Source organism: Notolepis coatsorum, assembly GCF_963971535.1.
Source record: "Notolepis coatsorum genome assembly, chromosome: 16".
In the NCBI taxonomy this organism is placed as follows: Eukaryota; Metazoa; Chordata; class Actinopteri; order Aulopiformes; family Paralepididae; genus Notolepis; species Notolepis coatsorum.
Genome location: NC_140180.1, coordinates 60532354 through 60555107, shown reverse-complemented (window position 1 = coordinate 60555107; position 22754 = coordinate 60532354). Strand labels below are relative to the sequence as shown.

Below are 22754 nucleotides of genomic sequence, written 5' to 3'. Positions count from 1 at the left end.
TTAGTTTAGGAATAGGTCCAAGAAGTCGTTTCCACCGTCCGCTCCTTTAGCAGGCTCTGGAGACAGCCGAATGTCTAGACTGTCCAGATCAATGTCTCCACTGGGTACAGAGCTGAAAAGCTCAAACAGTGGGATGGAGTCGAAGTTGATGGACTGTATGTTCTCCAGGTCTGTGATGTCAGAGATGATAGGGCCAGAATTCAGAGGGCTGTCAGCAGGAAATAGACTGGCTGCACTAAACCCTCCTGATGAAGCAGATATAGCTTGGGAGGACTGCAATTGTTCCAAAGAGTACTGCTGGCTGTATTTAGGCATGGAGTGGGCAGAGCTACTGTCGTTCAGCATCAGAGGGATCTTTCTCTTCATGCCCAGAACTCTGTTGGACTGGACCAGGGTGACCAAGAACTGAATCAACTTGTTGACAACTTTCTGCTGCTGGGAGCCTTTCTGTTTCAGACTGGCAATTTCCCTCCACAAAGCCTCGTTCTCGTGTTTAATAGAGATGATCTTAGAGTCGATGTTCTCCTGTTTTCCCTTCATCAGCTGAACATCACTGAGGATCTTCTCAGGAAACACCTTCAGCTCATCCTGCTTCAGATTGGACACATTGGTGACTTTGCGTTTGATGTTCTCCAGCAGCTGATCTTGTCCTCTGATGAAATAAGGATGTTGGAACTCTGTGTCGTCTTTCTCCGGTTTCACAAGACGCCCATGCTCGATGTGGACCACCTTACAGAATCCATACATGTTGAGTTGTTGTACGAAGCTGGCCATGTTGTTGTGCTTGAAAAACTTTGGAAGAACCTCCTTGGAGAAGTGACCCTGGTCAAATACATGAAAACTAGTTCCATTTGAGCTCCAGCAGATGAGAGGGTCAGTTTCTGGGTCTTCCACCAGTATCCAAAGTTTGGTCAGAAAAGCTGGAACGCTGCTGCCGCTAACGACCACACCTCCAGATCCACCTCCGTGAAACTCCATGCTCCCAAAACGACAGGGATACAATAAAACAAAGCCAACGTTCACAAGTCGACAGTCTGAGTTAGTTAGTTAGCGCTCTGCTAATGTCGTTAGCTCGTTTCCCAAAATAGCTAACAACAACTAACTAGACAATTCCGCGCTGGGAAATTGTGAAAGCGTGGGTGATGCCTGTGCACCGCCGGCCAACGGGAGAGGGTCTGTATTGTCTCTTTCCACAGCAAAACGGTAGGCAAGGCACCTTGGTTGAGAAATGCAGGCTTCAATCTATGTTGTTTAGTCTATCTGTTCAGTACTGTTTCAAGATGCACAATGAGATCTTCTGAGAGAATTGTTAAATAGGTACACAAATGTTCTAGAATGTGCTATTATGACATCATACTGTGACATCACAAATGTTCTAGAATGGACTATTATGACATCATACTGTGACATCACTACACTGCCGGAAATTCTAAAGAAGAAGAAAGAAGAAGAAGGAACATGTTTGAGTTCTATTTGAATAATATAAATAATATGTTTGGTAAGGCTGTCCCCGAAGCCTGTTTTTGGGATTCAAACTTCGTCAGGGTTCTTCGAACGGACGTTCGAACCTTCGTTTTTAATTAAAAAATTTAAATAAAATAAAAAATAAAATAATTATAATATTTTTTTTATCCTCAAACTAAATCCTCAATTTGAATAAAGTGATTCAAACTTTGTCAGGGTTTTCCGAAACGGACGTTCGAATCTTCGTTTTTAATTTAAAAATGTAAATTAAAAAAATAGACAATTAGACAAATAGACAAAAAATAGACAATTCCGCACGGGGAAATTGTGAAAGTGTGGGTGATGCCTGTGCACCGCCGGCCAACGGGAGAGGGGGGTCATAAATCAATATTTTCCAGACTGTTCTATAAAAGTAGCGATTTTTATTTCAAACGTATTCAAGTATAAACATCATAACCATGTCACAACAGCATTTAGAATGTATATTATCATCAATACGTTAGTTTAGGAATAGGTTCTAGAAGTCGTTTCCACCGTCCACTCCTTTAGCAGGCTCTGGAGACAGCAGAATGTCTAGAGTACTGTCCAGATCGATGTCTTCACTGGGTACAGAGCTGAAAAGCGCAAACAGTGGGATGGAGTTGAAGTTGAGGTTCTCCAGGTCTGTGATGTCAGAGATGATAGGGCCAGAATTCAGAGGGATGTCAGCAGGAAATAGACTGGCTGCACTAAACCCTCCTGATGAAGCAGATATAGCTTGGGAGGACTGCAATGGTTCCAAGGAGTACTGCTGGCTGTATTTAGGCATGGAGTGGGCAGAGCTACTGTCGATCAGAGGGATCTTTCTCTTCATGCCCAGAACTCTGTTGGACTGGACTGGGGTGACCAATAACTGAATCAACTTGTTGACAACTTTATCCTGCTGGGAGCCTTTCTGTTTCAGACTTTCAATTTCCCTCCACAAAACCTTGTTCTCGTGTTTAATAGAGATGATCTTAGAGTTGGTGTTCTCCTGTTTTCCCTTCATCAGCTGAACATCACTGAGGATCTCCTCAGGAAACACCTTCAGCTCATCCTGCTTCAGATTGGACACATTGGTGACTTTGCGTTTGATGTTCTCCAGCAGCTGACCTTGTCCTCTGATGAAAGAAGGATGTTGGAACTCTGTGTCGTCTTTCTCCGGTTTCACAAGACCCCCATGCTCGATGTGGACCACCTTACGGAATCCATACATGTTGAGTTGTCGTACAAAGCTGGCCATGTTGTTGTGCTTGCAAAACTTTGGAAGAACCTCCTTGGAGAAGCGACCCTGGTCAAATACATGAAAACTAGTTCCATTTGGGCTCCAGCAGATGAGAGGGTCAGTTTCTGGGTCTTCCACCAGTGTCCAAAGTTTGGTCAGAAAAGCTGGAATGCTGCTGCCGCTAAAGACCACACCTCCAGATCCACCTCTGTGAAACTCCATGCTCCCAAAACGACAGGGATACAATAAAACAAAGCCAACGTTCACAAGTCGACAGTCTGAGTTAGTTAGTTAGCGCTCTGCTAATGTCGTTAGCTCGTTTCCCAAAATAGCTAACAACTAACTAGACAATTCCACGCGTGGAAATTGTGAAAGTGTGGGTGATGCCTGTGCACCGCCGGCCAACGGGAGAGGGTCTGTATTGTCTCTGTATTGTGTCTTTCCACAGCCAAACGGTAGGCAAGGTACCTTGGTTGAGAAATGCAGGCTTCAATCTGTTGTTTTGTCTATCTGTTCAGTACTGTTTCAAGATGCACAATGAGATCTTCTGAGAGAATTGTTAAATAGATACACAAACGTTTGATTATGACATCATACTGTGACATCACAAATGTTGTAGCATGTTCTATTATGACATCATACTGTGACATCACAAATGTTCTAGAATGTGCTATTATGACATCATACTGTGACATCACAACGGAACATGTTTGAAGGCTATTTGAATAATATAAATAATATGTTTGGTAAGGCTGTCCCCGAAGTTATTATTATTATTTTTTTTTTTAAATAAATCCTCAATTTGAATAAAGTGATTCAAACTTCATCAGGGTTTTTCGAACGGACGTTCGAACCTTCGTTTTTAATAAAAAAATGTAAATAAAAAATTAGACAAATAGACAAAAAATAGACAATTCCGCACAGTGAAATTATGAAAGTGTGAGGGAGAGGGTGGTCATAAATCAATATTTTCCAGACTGTTCTATAAAAGTAGCGATTTTTATTTCAAACGTATTCAAGTATAAACATCATAACCATGTCACAACAGCATTTAGAATGTATATTATCATCAATACATTAGTTTAGGAATAGGTTAAAGTGTGTATTAGATCGATTTTCCTCTTAGAAATGTCTGTATATTCCGCAAGAGGTGACCATTTTGTAAAACCTTGAATCATGGGAATTGTAGTTTTTTTGCTGGCATTTTGTAGCAGAGATCCAGAGATATGGATCTGCATTGGAATTTTTCAAAACTACACTTCCTGTAACGTTCTATGGGGTTCAAGGTTCAGAGTTCTGTATGAATTATTTCAATAACTGTTATTATTCGGGATAATTCTAGCACAAAAGGTAACGTTTTTGACAAATATTGAAATGCAGTTAGTTTCTCTTCCCTGTTAGCATGCAGCAACAATTAGATCTGAAATTAGTTTCAAAACAGTTGCACTGTAGTGAAAATAAAAAAGTACAGTAGATTTCATTATCTGTTCTTATGCACACCTGGTGATACTAAATCCAAATTGAACTTGGGCATTTGAAAGATAATATATGTATATATATATATATATTAGGGATGTCCGATATTATCGGCCGACCGATATTATCGGCCGATATCGGCAGTAAAATGTGATATCGGAAAATATCGGTATCGGTTTAAAAAAAAAAAAAACAATAACAATATTTGTTATATATATATCCAGTGAAATGATTAGTTACCTGAAATTATTCAGTTTTTTTGGGGGGGGGGGGGAACCCTGCATATATCGGTATCGGTTGATATCGGTATCGGAAATTAAGAGTTGGACAATATCGGAATATCGGTATCGGTAAAAAAGCCAATATCGAGCATCCCTAATCTATATATATATATATATGTGCAAATTGGCTATAATAAGGTAATTTATAAGCCTGCTATTCTGTTAGGAAGCTGGGGTGAAAGTAGAACCCAATATGCGAAATGATAGGAGAGCACCGAAACTGCAGAATGTCTGGTGAATGGAGGAAACGGAGACGGCAGAATTCGTGTAGATAATGAGTCTTTACTGAAGTTCACCAAGCACTACACAAAACAGACAATACGACACAGCCTTGCTGGCACGATAACAAAAGACTGGAGCACAAACAAACAAAAGTAGACGGCGCAAACGAAAAGACAAAAGAACAATAAACTGGAGAATGAAAAACAAACACTACACTTAAAACACTACACTTATTATAACACCAAGGGAGAGCAACGATGTGGGCAGGAAACAGGTAACAGGAGGAATGACACCACAAACATCTCAACAAACCACAGGCAATAAATACAGACCCTAATAAACGCTAATAAGTAATGGACGACAGCTGGGGGAAAAAAGGCATAAGAACTCATACAACAATCAACACAACAGGAACTAGGACTAGGCTATACAACACACAGAATCAGAGATACAAACACAGAGAACAAACTAAACAGATAACAATTGTAACATCAACAATAAATGCAATGACTGTTAACACTTTCACTGCCACACACGAGATATCTCGGGTTTCCGATAGTTATGTTGAAAGCCACTCACGAGATTTTTTTTATAATTATTTTTTTAGCGATCTGAAATCATATTGCATCACGCGAGCCTACCCGAGTATACCCGAGCGCCGCCGGCGATCATATGTGGAAAAAAGCGCCCCCTATCGTCTCCAGGATGACATAAGGGATTTTGGAATGGACTCAATGAAAATGGATGGGGAAAAAAATCCGGTACTCCACATTTTCCAGTCCACTGATCCAGCCGGGGTTACCACAGTTCATTCTGGAGCCTCTCAGCCCCGCGGAATCATGTGTACTACTGTATCACGTTGGATCCATACACTTATCGATTTTTTCGAATGGTGATCAGGAACTGGAATATACCAGTTGGATACCATCTGATGTCAGGTAAGGAATCTATGTTATCAGTGTTAGGATAATCAGACTAATTTTGATGAAGATATAGGCTGTTTTGTGAAATGGGCTCTTTCAGTTTCACTGTAAAAGTCCAAGAGGAAATGAACACGGCGATTATCCGTGCGCGGCTCGTATAATATTGATCATCTAGCGTTTATTTGAAAACTATTCATGAATAGGCCCACGAATATCAACGTTCTGGAATATTCCAGTAAAAGACGATTATCATAGAATGGCCCAGAATGAACTGTTTTTTACCTCAATACGGGTGCTTTTCTAAATGCTCTCAAACGGAAATGAAGCGATAAAAAACCAATCTGCCTTGACAGCACTGACTGGAAAAGGATTCTTTGATAAGCGACGGGCAGATTAGACACATAGCCATAATTTAAAACATAGATTAGGCGATATTAAGCGTAACATTGGCGCCGATGGTGGCATTGAAGCGCTACCTCTGGCGCCACCTCGTGGCATTCAAAGTGTTAAGGATATTTATCATCACAGCGTGCATCATTTGTTGGTGACCACTAGAGGGTGGCATGACATCACCGGAAGGAGGTAGAGAGTGTCCAGTACCACCGTTCAGACCATTGAAAGGAGGCAGAGAGTGTCCAGTGTTACCGTTCTCTTTAACCCAGGCCCCACAGGACGAGAGAGCAGAGACCCGGAGAGGGGGGCTGGAGCTGGGAACATAGGCCTGACGAGGGGGGGTGGGGATGGGGACAGAGGACCGGAGAGGGGAGGCGGGGAGAGAAACAGGGAGCCGGTCAGGGGACCTGGAGCCAAGGGGCAAGGATAAGGACCCCGGAGCAGGATCCCGGACGAGGGACCCTCCCGTCGCCGGACTAGGAACCGGATCGGGAGAGCCAGCACGGAGGTGCGATGGCGACAACCCCCGGAATAGGATCCAGCGCAGACCACGGCGAAGACCACGGCGAGGACCACGGCGAGGACCAGGTCGCCGATCGCGGCGTAGGGCTGGACCAGAGGGGAAGCCAGGACCAGTCGAGGAGCCAGGGACCGGCGTAGCAGCCGGACCAGGCATAGAGGCTGGGCTGGGCGTGGAGGCCGGACCAGTTGAGGTGACGAGGAGTGGCGTGGAGGCCGGAAGGGGAGCGGCGGCAGCCGGCGTTGCAGCCGGACCAGGCGTAGAGACTGAGCTGGGCGTTGAAGCTGGACCAGCTGTGGAGGCCTTGTTAGCAATACTAGCCTGAGCCTCGCTAGACCTCCGAGCCTTGCTAACTCTCGGAGGTCTGCGAGCTGCGGGAGCTAGGCTAACTGTGGGGCCTGGACTCACTGTGGGGGAAATGCTAGCTGGGGAGACCTGGTTAGCTTCAGGAGCTAGGCTAACAGTGAGCTTTATGCTAGTTGGTTGAACCTGGCTAGCTACAGAGCAGTGGGAACTGTGCTAGCTGGGGAGGCCTGGCTAGCTGCAGGAACAATGTTAGCTGGGAGGGCCTGGCTAGCTGCAGAGGCTAAGCTAGCAGTGGGAACTGTGCTAGCTGGGGAGGCCAGGCTAGCTGCAGGAACAATGTTAGCTGGGGAGGCCTGGCTAGCTGCAGAGCCTAAGCTAGCAGTGGGGACTGTGCTAGCTGGGGAGGTCTGGCTAGCTGCAGGAACAGTGCTAGCTGGGAGGGCCTGGCTAGCTGCAGAGGCTAAGCTAGCAGTGGGGGCTGGGTTAGCTGTGGAAGCCTGGCTAGCTGCATAGCCTAAGCTAGCAGTGGAGACTGTGCTAGCTGGGGAGGCCTGGCTAGCTGCAGAGCCTAAGCTAGCAGTGGGAACTGTGCTAGCTGGGGAGGCCTGGCTAGCTGCAGGAACAATGCTAGCTGGGAGGGCCTGGCTAGCTGCAGAGCCTAAGCTAGCAGTGGGGACTGTGCTAACTGGGAAAACCTGGTTAGCTTCAGGAGCTAGGCTAACCGTGAGGGTTATGCTAGCTGGTTGAACCTGGCTAGCTGCAGGACCACGAATACTACATAGATCAGAGGCTGGGGGGCAATTATGCCTCTCCATGAGGATTGCGACCTGGTCGGCCAGCCTCCCCATCTCTGCCTCCTGATCTGGATTCTGGTCCACTACGGATTGGATAGTTTTAAATAAAAATACCCATTTGGCTGGGGTGTAGCTAGCCATATCGCCCTCCATTAGCTTTAGAAGCACACTCATAGTGCCTTTCAATCTGTTCGCTGGGTTCAGCAATGGTGGTGTCATTCTGTTAGGAAGCTGGGGTGAAAGTAGAACCCAATATGCGAAATGATCACCCCATGGCAAAAAAAACATCAGGGGACGGGGGGAAAATGCTGGCGATCCTGTGGGCTAAATGAAGCCAATCATTCACATATATTCTGGGAATGCCAAACCCTGGTACCATACTGGCAAGAGATACATAAGAACCTATGAGATTGACATCCCCTTCAAATTTGACACCCTATACCTAGGAAATATTCCCTATGAAAAATGGGACTTCAATGACAAAAAATTGATAATGATGCTTCTGATAGCAAGCAAGAAAGCTATCACAAGAAGATGGTTAAAACCAAAGGCACCCACAGTAGATGATTGGATAGACGTAACGCATGACATCTACATAATGGAAAAGATGTCATATTCAATAAGAATTCAGCAGGAGAAGTTCTACCGGATCTGGTCGAAATGGACAGAGTATGTCAAACACACACGATCTGACTTCTGCTAAAAGTAATAATGATCAAATGTAACGGACCCTCCCCAGGAACAGCCGCTAGCCTGTCTGATATGTTGTATTATTGTTTTATGTTCTGTCTTATGTCTGACCCTATGTGATGTCCCCCCTTTATTTATTTTTTGGGGGGTCTTAATTTTATTTTGTTTTATTTTGTCTTTGTTTTTATTATTGAGTCTTATTTTTGTTTGTATGTTTATTTCTTATTTTATCTTTTATGTTTTCTTCTTCTCTCCTCTCTTTTTGTCACCTCCCCCCCTTCCCTTTCTCTCTTTTTTCCCTTTTTCTTTCTTTCTCCCCTCTTTCCTCCCCAACTTCTGCTCATTCTAAGTTACCTGATGTGTACCAACAAATGTATCTAGTGGCCATCGGCCACTGGTAAAAAAAAAATTCAAAAAAAGAAAAAGATCAGTTTAAGGTAGATTTAAAATATGCGATTAATTTGCGATTAATCACTATTAACTATGGACAATCATGCGATTAATCAGCCATCCTGGGGCAGCTACTAACTTACATAAGCACTTTACTCCTTCAACCAAGAAGTGGACATTACAATTAGTGCTGTCAGGTGATTAAAAAAATGCATCTAATTAATTACAGGATTTGTAATAAATGTATCTAATTAATCGCATTTTAATCGCATAACCATTTTATGCCTGATATTCTATATTCTATAATCATATTTCAAATTGCATGTGTCCGGATGGCAGAATTCAGTACTGTATCTACAAAACCTTCTGTTTAATCATCTTCCATCTATTAATTTGCTTAGATTTTTCAGGTCTGGTCAATTTGAGCATGGTGTCATTCACAGTCAAATATTAAAAAAAATGTATTGATATTCTCATTTCATTACAATTTACTCAAGCCTAGTAACAGACACAGTATTTCTGACACTGGGAATACATTCCCTGAGATCCATAGATGTCCCTAGAATCAGATACCAAGAACATGCAAATTGACCATATTAAAAAAGTCTGTAAATGTGTATTCTACGTTCTTATGGAATGAATGAGATAAAAAAAATGATTATAAAAAAAATTATATAAAAAAATAAATGTGTGGTAATTTTGAGTTAACTTTCATAACGCGATAATTTGCTGTGTAATTAATTAATCTAATTAACGCGATAAACTGACAGCCCTATCTGAGATGACAAAATCACATCTCATATCATGCTTGCCATGGAGTGCTCACGTTTTTTATATTAATTAATTTGTTTAAAATTATTTAATTCGTTTTTTAGCACAGGCTGATCGGCCCCGTAGTTTGCAAGATATTGCGTGGATTCACACACATGCAAGACCCCCCCATTTCATTGTATACTTGTATGCCGTGACAAATAAAACTCTTGACTCGACTTGACTTGACTTGACACACACATCCACAAACACACAGACGCTCCTGATTTGATTATATCCTTCTCTGTGGACATAAACAACTCAAAGGTCGAGCCAAAAATGGACACAGACAGAATTAGAATTAGACAGAATTAGCCACATATACAGGTAGGTGGAGGCTGCTGTAAGACCATCGTTATTTCGTTATATGTAAACAGCCCAATAATACACCCTCTGCTTTATTTTTTAACATCACTCCAATGCCTAATCTGTTCCAAGTATTTTTAAATGTTATTTTTAAACAAAATCTTGTGGACCAAAAAAAGCACTATAGGCTAATGAATTAATAAGATTGTCTCCATAAAGCAGCCTTCCTCGGCGGGCGGGATGAGCTGGAGGGAGGGGTGTGTGGTTGAGTGGTTGTGGTATAAAGGCCCAGGGAGGGACGATGCTCTCACACACTACACACAATTCTGGGACCAGAGGACAAGGTAAGTGGACTGACCCTCAACACGTAGATGATAATTAGCTAAACGTTCATTCGATCTTTAGACTCAAAATTACATTGAGAGTATTTACAATCACAAGTACAAAGAAGAGAAAACAATAATGATAATAGAAATAAATATCACTGTATATAAATAGAAAAATAGAATCCTTTAAAACACTCAAACATAATTTTAAAACACGTTACAGATTGTGGTGACCTGCTGATTCTGCTACACAAAATACAGTGTGTATTGTGTACATGATATAGTGTACAAAAACCATCACTTCTGAATCACTGCTTGTTGAAGACTGTAAAGTTATTATTGGATATTGATTGACACTTTTTCTCCAGTGAGTTGATCTTGTCTGGGAGGAGGGGGTTGTTTTATTCTCTACTGGTTTTGAGCAAGAGATGTTTTATTATTATTATTATTATTATTATTATTATTATTATTATTATTATTATTATTATTATTATTATTATTATTATTATTTGATCTATTTTTCTTTAACAACTCCCAGAGATGGTGACCTATGTTCTTACCAGAGGTTGATTCTTATTGAAGCCCACTTGGTTGGAGAGGTGTGAAAATTATTTACAACATTACAATTTAACTATAAGCAAAGAACTGATGCTCTGTGTTAATAAGCACAAACACCAAAGACTGTTCAACTTTGTCTAAATGCGGGTGTGAAAATATATATATCCATTTCAAAGTCATTGGAAATGACTTATTATGATCCTTATTATGCTAATTGCAGTAGCCATACTATATCACCAGTTAAACGAGAAACCTACTGTAGGGAAGAGAACAAGAAAAGGAGAATCGTCAAGATACAGTAGTTTTAAATTACTGAATGTAACATTGAGATGTTACACCCCTAATCTAAACACATGGTCAACCTCACTGGATTAGATCTTGATTGGCTGCTGTAATAAATATGTGATCAATATGGAATGCCCCATTCCACATTTTAACAACTCAATCTTTTCTATATATTTTTTATTTGCAGACAACCTCAACAACTTCACAACAGCCATGACAAAGTGAGTACCTAAGCTTTCAACTCAAATGTTTTCAGTTGCTACTTGTTCAAATGATTTATGCCATTCCAACGCTATTCCTTCTGGCATTAATTGACTTCCAGCTGTATTGCAATTGATATTGATACTGGTATTGGTATTGAAATTATTATATATGTTTTTTTTTCATTATTATTGAAATGGGGTTCAACTATCGGTCAACATTGGTTCGTCTAGACCAGTGGTTCCCAACCTTTTTTGAGTACTGTACCACCAAAGCATTTCAAGCCAACCAAAAGTACCACCTACTACGCAATCAATCGTGGTGATGCCCAGGATGTATAATTAATAAATTAATAGTCTATATATTGTGGCAGACCGGCTGTGTGTGTGTGTGTGTGTGTGTGTGTGTGTGTGTGTGTGTGTGTGTGTGTGTGTGTGTGTGTGTGTGTGTGTGTGTGTGTGTAGCTAAGGTGAAACCTGGGAGTGGAAGAAGGAGAGAAGTGATGAGGAGAGATAGAGAAGAGGAGATTTTTGTCTTTGTGACCCAATGCGACAATTAATGTGACACTTAAATCATATATTCAATCATAACTAATCATATAAATTATAATAGCCATTGTTTAAAGACTAAAAAAAAGTTAGTAACTCACCAATTAATGTGACACTTGAGCCTGTCATACAAGCTAAGAACAGTTGTGTCTTTACCTTGAAGAGAGAGATTCAGCTGGTTGAGTTTGCTGAAAATGTCAGAGAGGTTTCCCAGCCGAGCTACCCAGTCTGTGTCGTCGAACATCGCCACAAGGGGGTGTGTGTGCTCAGACAGAAATGCCCTCACTTCATTCCGCAGCTCGAACAGCTGCTCGCTGTAACGTCTTCCCTCGGGATAACCGTCGGTGTGAAGCAGGAGCTGTTTATGTTCTGAGTCTGACCCACCGTCTTCACAAAGTGACTGAAACAGTCTATGATTCAAAGGCCTGGACTGTATGAAGTTGATCACTTTTACGGCATCATTCAAAACATAATTTAACTCTGGACGCCGTCTGTGCACACATGAGCAGTATTTCCAATCCAGCTTGTGTTGAGAGAAAAAATTGTCAATAACGTTAAAAACGTCCAGTCCAGTAGTTCTCCCCGTGAGTTTCTTGCAAAACAGAATGTGCTCGTTCATCTCCAAAGTGTCTTTGTAACGCACAAACGCAATCAGTTGTGCTTCCCCACTGACATCCGTCTATTCATCCAACTGCAAAGCGAACATAATTTATATGCTTTACATTGTTTCTGGATGAACCATCTCGACTCAGCCATTGATCCATTATGATTTTTATCTCAATAAACACCAGCGCTTCAATGAATACCTGACAGCTGACAGACAGTCCGGCGCCGGCGGGCGGGAAGCTGAACTCAGCACCAATAATAATATAATTATAGCCAGCAAATGATTACTTAATTTGAATGCCCCCAATTTTGGTTACATTATTACAGATTATGCATTATTCATTATGTGGGTACAGTTTTCCTGTACAATTTCTAATAATTTTTTTTTTTTTTTTTTTACTTTTCAAAATCTTTTCACGTACCACCTGGGGACCACCCACGTACCACTAGTGGTACGCGTACCACCGGTTGGGAAACACTGGTCTAGACTACCTAACCAATCACTAATGTTGTAAAACAGTGATTAAAGTTTAAACATAGAATATTGCAACAGTATATGATTACAGTTTAAACATAGAATATTGCAACAGTATATGATTAAAGTTTAAACATAGAATATTGCAACAGTATATGATTAAAGTTTAAACATAGAATATTGCAACAGTCTATGATTAAAGTACCAGTTTGTATTACAGTGCTATTACATAGAGTTGTTTGACCGGCTAATTGGATTTAAGGATAGGATTCACTGAACCTTGAGGAGGTTTGAGGAATAGATCCATCTACAAGCACAAACAAAGAAGCTAAGCAGCTAACGGGTCATGACCTTTCAACCCAGCATCTTAGTGGCGGCACGTAGGGCATCTGTCACTCCTTCAACACCTCGGATTTACAGGTTACAAATAAATCCTGACTAAGACAAATCCTGCGGATTTGACTTCAGAGGAGCAGTTTGAGCCAAATAATAATATGTTTTAAAAGGATTCCTAAGCACTCAATAGGAAGAGGCAAGCAATGAAAAGGATTACTGTCGTATGGTTTACTGATCCATTTATATAATAAAGGGATGTGAGTCATCCCTTTAGGAGTATGAACACGGGTAGGGGACGCAGTCTGTAGGGGCCAAGTCTGTAGGGGCCAGGTCTGTAGGGGCCAAGTCTGTAGGGGCCAGGTCTGTAGGGGCCAGGTCTGTAGGGGCCAAGTCTGTAGGGGCCAAGTCTGTAGGGGGCAAGTCTGTAGGGGGCAAGACTGTATCGGCCAAGTCTGTAGGGTCCAGATCTGTGCAGTGAAGAGCACCTTGAACTGAGTAGTGAAACAGCAGACACACACAGGCTTTTCACATATCCTTTTAGGTGAAATGTCAAGTCAACATTGACACGGAACAACTAAGAGTGTTGCGCCTGGCTGCGTCTATGCTTTAAGCAAGTGGCTTGTCCTTCCGCGTTGCTCCGATTGGCCACTGATCTACGCTAGTTTTGCCCCACGCTAGTTTTGCCCCCACGCCGGTATGAGCGTGCGCATGAGCGTAGATAATAATAATAATGCGAGAGCCCTCGCACACACGCAGCGTAGATAATAATAATAATAATGCGAGAGCCCTCACACACACGCAGCGTAGATAATAATAATGCGAGAGCCCTCGCACACACGCACACTGAAATGGGTATCGTAGAACATGACATATTAGACAAACGCACGCAATTGGCACAAGTGTAAATTATGCATTAGTCACTCAGTTTTAACATCGACGCACTTAGCTCAACTCGTCCGTCAGCTGGCTGTGGAGCCTATGGTCACAAGTTCAAATCACTCTTAGTTAAATTTTTTTTTTTTTTTACGTTTAATTAATTTATCATCTCTCTTTATTAACGTAACTAGCTATTCATATCAATCGAAATAACGTTCATCTCTATATTAACGTAACTAGCTATTCATATCAAATCTAAATAACGTTCATCTCTCTATATTAACGTAACTAGCTATTCATATCAATTGAAATAACGTATTGTATTGTTTTCATCTCTCTATATTAACGTGATTCCATCAAGCAAAACTAGCGTGGGGGCGAAACTAGCGTAGATCAGTGGCCAATCAGAGCAACGCGGAAGGACAAGCCACTTGCTTAAAGGGGACCTGCATTGCTATTCCTAGCACTATTTGGGCAACTTTACACAATTCCTGTGAGTCTATGGAAGACATCTGTAAGGTTTATTAAAAAAAAAAGAGAGGGAGAGCGGGAGAGCGAGAGAGGGAGAGAGAGAGAGGGAGAGAGAGAGCCCCGGACTCAGCGGGACTGAGAATGAGTGCATGCAGTCTAGGTGTCGGGTTTCACTATCTGCCTTGCAGTTTGAGGAAGTGGTTTCCACTCGCTCTGCTATCGCTGTGTGGGCTGTCCGCTTACCCAGCGCCCACTGACGTCAGCATGCGCCTCAAATCAGAACGACCTAATTAAATCAAGCAGGAAATGGTCTGAGCTGAATGAGAGCAATCCGCCAATATGGTATTTAGACACAAAAACACATTGATACTAACTCCTATTACTATAATACAATGCTAGAGACTGAAAAATGACATTTATAATGCATGTCACCTTTAAAGCATAGACGCTGCCTGGCTACTTCAGGTGCCAGTCATTTTCACATCAATTTAATATTACATAAGAGATATGTTCACATAAATAGCAGCAGATGCCATGTGTCCCTTGACCACTAATCCACGGCCATAGCGAGTGACTGGGGTCATCCTATAATGGGAACTGACAACTGACAGCAGAGTGGTAGGTGTAAGACACAATGACATATGACCTATGACCTTAGAATTCATTGTCTAAAACCCCATTCTAAGATTGAAGAAAGATTAGCAATCATAATTCCTGCAAAGAGTCACCACGACGCCACTCGGCTGATTGAGACACATTGAACTACACGGTGGAGAAAGCATCTTTTTGGACTTGGTCCTGGGAATATTGAGTTCATCTCGAGTATGTTTTTTTTTTTTTAATGTTACTTGTCCTTTCATTATGTTTTTGTAGATTTTTTATTGGGTTTTTGCTACTGGGCAGTCTGGTAGAGAGAGAAAGAGAGAGAGAGGAGGAATGGGAGACAGAGCAGGGGAAGACATTCGGCAAGGAGCGGGAATCTAGCCCGGGTCTGCCGTGTTGCGACGCAGCGCATTACGTGGTTCGTCACTCGGGCGCCCCCTCCCCAGTATGTTTAAACAGCCTTAAATGACTGAGCTCCTATTCCGACTAATTCAGTCTTTCCTCACACTGCAGGATCTTCAAGAAGACCAGTGGTAATGGAGGGGTACGTGTTCTCTTTCCTTGTGGCCTTAGGAGTGATGGGGTTTGTAATGTGGTATCATTGACTTGGAAACTGTGCATTTCATAACCAATGTGTCTGTGTAAAGTAACCACTATGCTAAACTGTTTGTGTCACATTCTGTGAGAGTCTCTAGAGAACTACTTCACAATTTCACTATGCTTAGTGTGGGAACCTCTGTTGACTGTAAATTCTCAGGATAACAAGACAATGAAGATGTTAATGTGGTCAGCGCTAAAACAATGAGACCAAAGGTCACACCTCACTGTGAGCAGATTGTAGCAGAGACAGCTGGTCTAACAGAGACCAGAGGTCACAGACTGGCTAAGGAAAATGTAATTACATTATACTAGATTAGAATGAAAAACAATATTGGAATAATAACTATATCACATTAATCTGACTTATTAGATGAAAAGGGATGTTTGAATGTCAGTACAATTTTAACTGTCTGTGAAGAGAATGGGACAATTCTGCTACTTCTCTGTTAAAACTGTGTTTATATAGATAGTCTGGAAAATACAGGGTTTGTGTTGTTTCCTATGGAAGATTTGGTATCAAACTGGAGACAACGACTACACTGGGTTGATACTAGATATCTATAGTTCATTGCACGAACCATGTACATTGGAAAATCAAATAGTACACAAGAAAGGTCAAAATGTCTGCTTCATCTACATGGTAGCCTCTCTGCCACAAACAGCAGGACGCCGGGTGTGAAAATGACATGACCATATTTGGAAAGACCAACAGATGGAAGACACTGTTTTGAATGTAACTGTTGATTGGCCAGGCAGACCTAGGCCTCCTGTTTTTGGTATCAAGACACCTGATTGGAACAACTCCATATTTGAATGTGACTCTGATTGGCTAAACCCAGTCTAAACTTGTGATGGCATGGCTAGTATAAAAACCAGAACACAGTGTTAATTCATTAGGCCAGACACCCAGGTCTGGTCTCCAACCCACTGCTGCCACCAGAGAATGTGCTTTGCAAATATACGTGAGTAAACCATAGATCCACTGTTTTGGTGATGTTTAGTTTAAAGGTAAGGTCCCTAGTTGGGACCAGAATAACCATGTGTATTGCTCAGTACATTCCCTTTTCATTGAGTAACCATGTGAATATATGTGTACAGATTTGTTTGATGTGTAAGCATCAATAACCATTTGTGCATCATGCTTGATGTAATATGAAATAATCCCTGTATGTAATAACCTGCTTTTCCACCTTTGGGCCCCTCGGCAATAAATAATATGAGTTTGTATTCGAGCTCGGTTGTCTGACTGCACAGTTATTCCCTGCTGGCTATTGGAGTCAAAGGGGAACCATTCTATCATTCTATCCTTCTTCTATCTAATTAGCAACCTGTGTGCACTGTAATTAACCTAGAAATTTACATAGAATATACGACAAAATGGTGCGCGTGACCTGTTCTGCGCTGCCCCAAGCTCTTATTGGGAGCATGCAGGAATAAACCGGGGTTAATATGTTCATTAAGGGATTACGGTGCAGAGTCTTGCTGTCTGAATAGGAGAACGAGGGTGGTTGGAATTTGGTTGTGTAGCCAGGGGAGGCCCAGAGGGGGAGAATATGGGTTTTTGCGTGCAGGGATAGGGTGGAGCGGTGTGGCGACAGAGGGAATAGAATAAGTAAGAAAAGCGCTCGATTTTGTGGGAATATAATGAACTACTTCAGTAACTGTGAGCATGTGGGAGTAAGTTATTATATCTTTTTTTGCCTCTCGGCTCGCGTTTGTTCGGGAGGAAAGGCAAAGAAGGACGATCAAATTGAGTATGGGATAAGATGGGGGGTGTCTATTTTGTGAGCTTTGCCGTGAGCGTGCAGGGGACAAAATAGGCTCTCTAATCAAGCATATAAACGGTGGAGTTTAAATACCGGGTAAGGTCTAACAGGGTTTAGTATTATACACACATTCTGAGGATATGTGAAAATGCTATTTCTACTGCCCTTGGCTCGCCTTTGATCAAGAAAGGGGTTTGATTGATTATATGAAGGAGTTACTGCTGGTTGTAGCCTGGCCGTGACCGTGTGGGGATACATGTAGTATCTTCATATGATAATCACAGAAGGAGACGTTTAGTACCACGGTTTTTGGAGCATTAGTTTATGAGCTTGTGTGTTATATGTAACTGACGTAAATAGCAATTAAATATGATACACAAGTCTGAAACGAATCTAAAATAGGATTACCTGTTGGCTTTGGAAAATAGCCGGTTAGCGTGTGTGTTTTTACCCAACGTAGTTGGCTTCGTATGTTTTTACCCAACGCAGTTAGCTTCTAGTTAGCCGCGGTAGTAATCGTGTTAAATATGGACGTTACGTCAATAATACCATAATACTGGTGATAAGCGGGGGCAAGGTATGTGTATTAGTAAGCGAATCATGCTTCACGTTTATGGTATTTCTTCTGTATTGAACTCAATATTTACTATGGTAGTGATCAAATAGACAATGTTATTGTGAAGCGAGAGTCGCCGACTGATGACGTAGGTTAGTGGAAGCGCTCGTTGGTATTGCGGAGTGGAATCAGATGGGCGGAGAACGGGTAAAAGCAATATGGTTTATGATTCGTGTAAGACTGTGGATTGGCGCTTAATGAAGATAAGCGGTTTGATTTCCTTTAATGATTTGTGTCAGAAGGGACGTTGATAGAAAGGCACTTAAGGCATTTTGTAATTTGGATAGGTTGTTCAGAAATAGAAGTAGATTTGATATAGTGCTGAGCGGACTGGAGCGGACTGTCGAGTCTCGCGGAATAATGCTGGCTAGGTGCTTAGCTGAGATGTGCGTTTGTTGGGTAGCGCCGTGATAAGAGCTTGTGCGATGTTGTAATCAGAGTTGCGTGGAGAGGTTATGTATGGTATGTTGGCGTTTGAAGCGATTGCTGAATGATGACGTTGATTGAGAGTTATTTGCTGGAGTAGGACGCCTCTGACGTAGTGTGAATGTGTGGCGGAGTTTTGGTAATAATGATTAGAGGTGTGTGGAGTGTGCGGTGAACGTCGCTGCAATGTATTATGACCAAACAGAGTATTTTGAGGTGATAGTTAGTACATTGTCGTGGAATACACCGCTTGCTCTGGTGCGCGTGCGTATTGATACAGGGGCTATTCCGGGTTGGGGATGCTTTTTCATTAATTCGCTCATGGGACAACAGGGTGAGTTGACTATGTGTTTTTGCTGTGTTTGTAACGGTATTCTGGAAGTGATTTATTTGTGTTTTTGTATGCTACAAGTTTGTGTAAAGGGGGGGAAGTCATACACATGTGTGGTATTAGTTTATGGGAGAATAGTCAAATTTGAGAGCACAGTTATGCTGGAATGAGGGATTCCGGGGTTTTTACTGCAAACAATGCAGTGAGTCTTTCAGTAGGGAATGGTTTCGTTTGCTTAGATCCAGTTTAAACACACAAGTTGGCTGCTATGAGTGAATGTATCATTAATAGGAGGAACAGTATATATACATTAAGAGTGTCAAGTAAGCAATGTTGTTTTACTCAAGTGACGTTAGTAGGTCCTTAACAAGGGGGTGCAGTTGAGAGTAGCTATAGGCTGGGTTTGGAATGGGCGCTCTACACTAGATGACATGTTGCTTGATGTTTAGATGTGTTAGAAGGATTAGGGAGGGGGGTAGGCTCCCTGAACCTTAGTCTCCAACAGGCGGCGGTGGAGCCGTAAGGCTCCGTAGGCACGTTAAAATAATACACACTATAGTGCTGAAGAGATACTGAAAGGCCTCCGTGTCTAGAAAGATGACCAATATCTTACCGTGGAACCGTCTAGACGGCACAGTTGTCGCATGTAAGGAAATGTGGGCACTGTGTGGTACATGGATGACAATCCATACCTAGCAGAGGGGCGATGTGCCAGAGGGGCAATGCACCTGCTGTGAACAAGCTGGTGAAAACGGTCAAAGTTTCCATACCCAAAGCAAGTGGGGTGGGGATAAGACCGTCGGTTTCTAAACTGAGTGGCTGATAGTACTATGGACAGTTAGCCACTTGGGGTCCTGACTTGATGACGGACTGTGAGATCGCGATCGACTGGGTCGCCGGCCGGTCAGATAGCATATGGCAAGGAGACCATAAATGCATCTGGCTCAATGTACAGTCAGGCCACAATAAGCTGAAACCGAATGAGTTAGTAGGCGAGTTGTGCTTCTGTGATCAGTGTTTTTGAAAAGGAAATGCTGGAAAGCAGAGGACTAAGGTGTGTCGATTCAGAGAAATCTGGGTAGTAAGACCTAAGAAGTGGAAAGAGACCCAGCCTAATACTGCACCCGAAGGTAAAAGAAGGGGACTTTTTCCGTTCACGAGAGGAGACCTTGGCCCGGAAGTGGAGACCTGCATCTCTGTTGGGGGAAAGGGGTCCAGCGTCGGGTACAAGGCGGCCCTGAGAAGCCGGTTGTCCCGACGTTCGGTCTACCTGAACTCATTTGGGGAGAGGTGTATCTAAGTAAGGGAAGGAGTGCACCCGAACGGGAGAGGGGTACTCTTAACTGGACGGAGGTTGAAAGGGTCAAAGCGAATGCAATACGTTATGTAAATAGGTACAACTGCAGTATATCACACATGTGCATAGGATGGAGAAGTTTGCATACAGCATACAGAAGTTTTTGATTAATGTGTGCCTCTAATTAGGTTGCAATAGTATTATCAAGCTTGCTACATGGGCTGTAGTAGATATAGGGTGTTGTATGTGTATTGTTGTGCTTAGTTCATGTCAGAATGTACAGCTTTGATGGATCAGGTGTCACAGAGATGGTCGGCGCCCCAATACAACTGCTTGACATATTAAGTAGTTTTGCTGGGATCTTCTGACAATTGATTCAGGTGTGCGCTCTGCTAACAGAGGGCCGATCAAAGCATGTAGGTATGATTTTGGCAGCTGTGTATGAATATATCATTTCCAGGGACTGGCTTGCAGCACTTAAGTCTTGAGTACGCATTTGTAACAAATCATTTTTGGAAACTTGTGTGAAGGATGAGGCTATTCTTGAACAATGGCCTTTGATGGAATGCTTATGTTTGTAAATTAATTACTTAAGTAATGTTGTGTTGAATTGTAGATTTTTAAATCTGTTTGGATAGTATGTTTTTTAAATATGTTTATGTTTAGAATAATGGTGCTGTGTTTGTTTAGGTTATTGTCTGACTTGGGTTAAGCTGTTTGTATGCAATGCATTGATGTTGAATTGTTAGATGATGATTTAAATAGGATAGTGTTTATTAAGTATTGTAATATAATGACGTTTTTAATGATTAAGTAGGTCTGTTTTGTGATGTTGTGTTATTTTATTTCTGCAATGAAATTTTTTTTGGATAATGATTATGTTGATCTGTTTATAATAGTTGTGATAGTTTGATAAGTGTGTGATTGTTTTCATTCCATAGTAGGGTATTGATAGTGAATAGAAGGCACTGTCAGTTTTATGTGTTTTGTGTTTAAAGTAATGATATTGGGTGGAAGCATTGATAATTTAACTCTGGGGGACAGCTGCCCCTGGAGGGAGAAAGCGTGTGTGTTAACCCTTTGTTGTTTTCAGGAGGATCAAAGGGGTGGTAGGAATGTCTTAGAATAGGGCATAGGAGCAGGGGGTTGGTAAGGTTGTATGCCCAAGGGGGGTCAAGACGGTATGCAGCTGGTGTATATAGTGGCTATTCTAGTCACAGCCAGGGGGGATGGCGTAAATCTGTTGTTTATGGTTGTAGTTACAAGCAGGGGGAGTAGAGGTCGGAGGTGAGATGGAAGAGAGCAGTTGGAAGTAGGAAGAAATCAGAAGGGCTATTTTTACAACAGGGACACAGGACAAAAAGTGGTTGTACAGTGACAATGCATGAATGAGGGTCACATGTTGGTGATAGAAGTAGCAGGAGATGAGGTATTTGGAGCTAATGCAGAGAACAGTTGAGGTGTGAGGAGAGGAGAGATCAAGAGAGGAGTCATTCAAGTGGGGTTATGACATTGAATGGCTGACTATTTGGTTGGAGGGAATAACTTTAGACTCTCAGGGTACTAGGAATGCTTTGAGATTATATCGTTAAGAGGGGGTTCCTAGACTCCCTCTGGATGTTAGGTGTAGGAATACAGTGAGAGCTGTATTGTATAAAAAAGGTGTAAACTGAATTAGCTGAGAAGAGAGTAGAGAAGGAGGAAGAACAACTAACAATTGTTTGTAAACTTGAATGTTGACTAATGAGTTGTGTTCTATTGTATTTGAGAGCTATATGTTGAATGACATGAGTTTGCATGAGTAAGTTGAGTGAAACAGGGTTGAGTGAGAGTTTGTCTTTGTAGTGTTTCACTAATATCTGTGGGTGTTGGTTGTCATCTGTTTTTTTGTCTATATGTCTTTTCAGTTTCAGTGAAGTGATTGAAGCTGTGTGTGAGATAAGAGTGGAATTTGCGATTTTATTTAATTTTTCTTTGGAGGTGTGTGAGAGTTTAAATTTGTTTGATTCCTTTGGGTCTCAAAACAAGGTTGATGTAAGATGGTTGGATTTTTGATTTTAGCTTCTCTCTTTCTATTTAAAATTGTATGGACTGAATGTGTTTGAATGGGATGGAGGAACCTGTATGGAAGACTGTGCTAACTCAGAGGTGTCAGGTCACAAAGACATGTTTGTTTTGTTCAGTTTGAGTGATGATGATGTGTGTGAAACGAGTGCATGAGTGTCACCACAGGTGTGATAGAGCTGTGTGTGGTTGATTTAAAATTTTGATTTTTCCTTTAATGTTTTCTTGGTGTGCATGAAAGCATTCACAAGTGGAAATGCCACATGTGTGGTTGGAGTATGTGTTACTGGTGGTTTTTTTAATTTCTTTTTCTTTTATTTCCCAATTATTTTTTTCATGGTCTGGGTGAGATGGGACATGTGCCATAAGGGCAAAGGCTGGAGGAACGTCAGGACAAGATGTCTGGAAAGATAAGTGGCTCAATCACATGTGTATGAATTCATCATTGGGATGTTATTAATTGATATGTAATCAGAATTTGTATTTGTGCTTTTGTCTCCTCACAGCTCGGTCGGGAGAGAATGCATGAACAACACATTAGCAGAGGTCGT

At 41.9% G+C, this 22754-nt stretch overlaps 2 protein-coding genes across 2 annotated transcripts in view; one reads left to right on the top strand and one right to left on the bottom strand.

The window, feature by feature from the left end:
• On the bottom strand, nt 1-978 carry LOC311242979 (heat shock factor protein 1-like; the record flags this gene model as incomplete). The annotated part of the gene is made up of 1 exon (XM_084332043.1): nt 1-978. The coding sequence occupies one exon, from the start codon at nt 976-978 to the stop codon at nt 1-3; it is 978 nt and encodes a 325-aa protein (XP_084188169.1).
• A 3965-nt stretch (nt 979-4943) lies between these two features.
• The window catches only part of arr3b (arrestin 3b, retinal (X-arrestin)), a gene marked incomplete at both ends in the record, with an annotated part of 54086 nt that continues 36275 nt past the window's right edge, over nt 4944-22754 (top strand). The window contains 2 exons of the mRNA XM_084332042.1: nt 4944-4960; nt 15617-15647. Of these exons, the coding sequence (XP_084188168.1) occupies nt 4944-4960; nt 15617-15647 (48 nt within the window). The remainder of the gene's footprint in view (nt 4961-15616; nt 15648-22754) is intronic.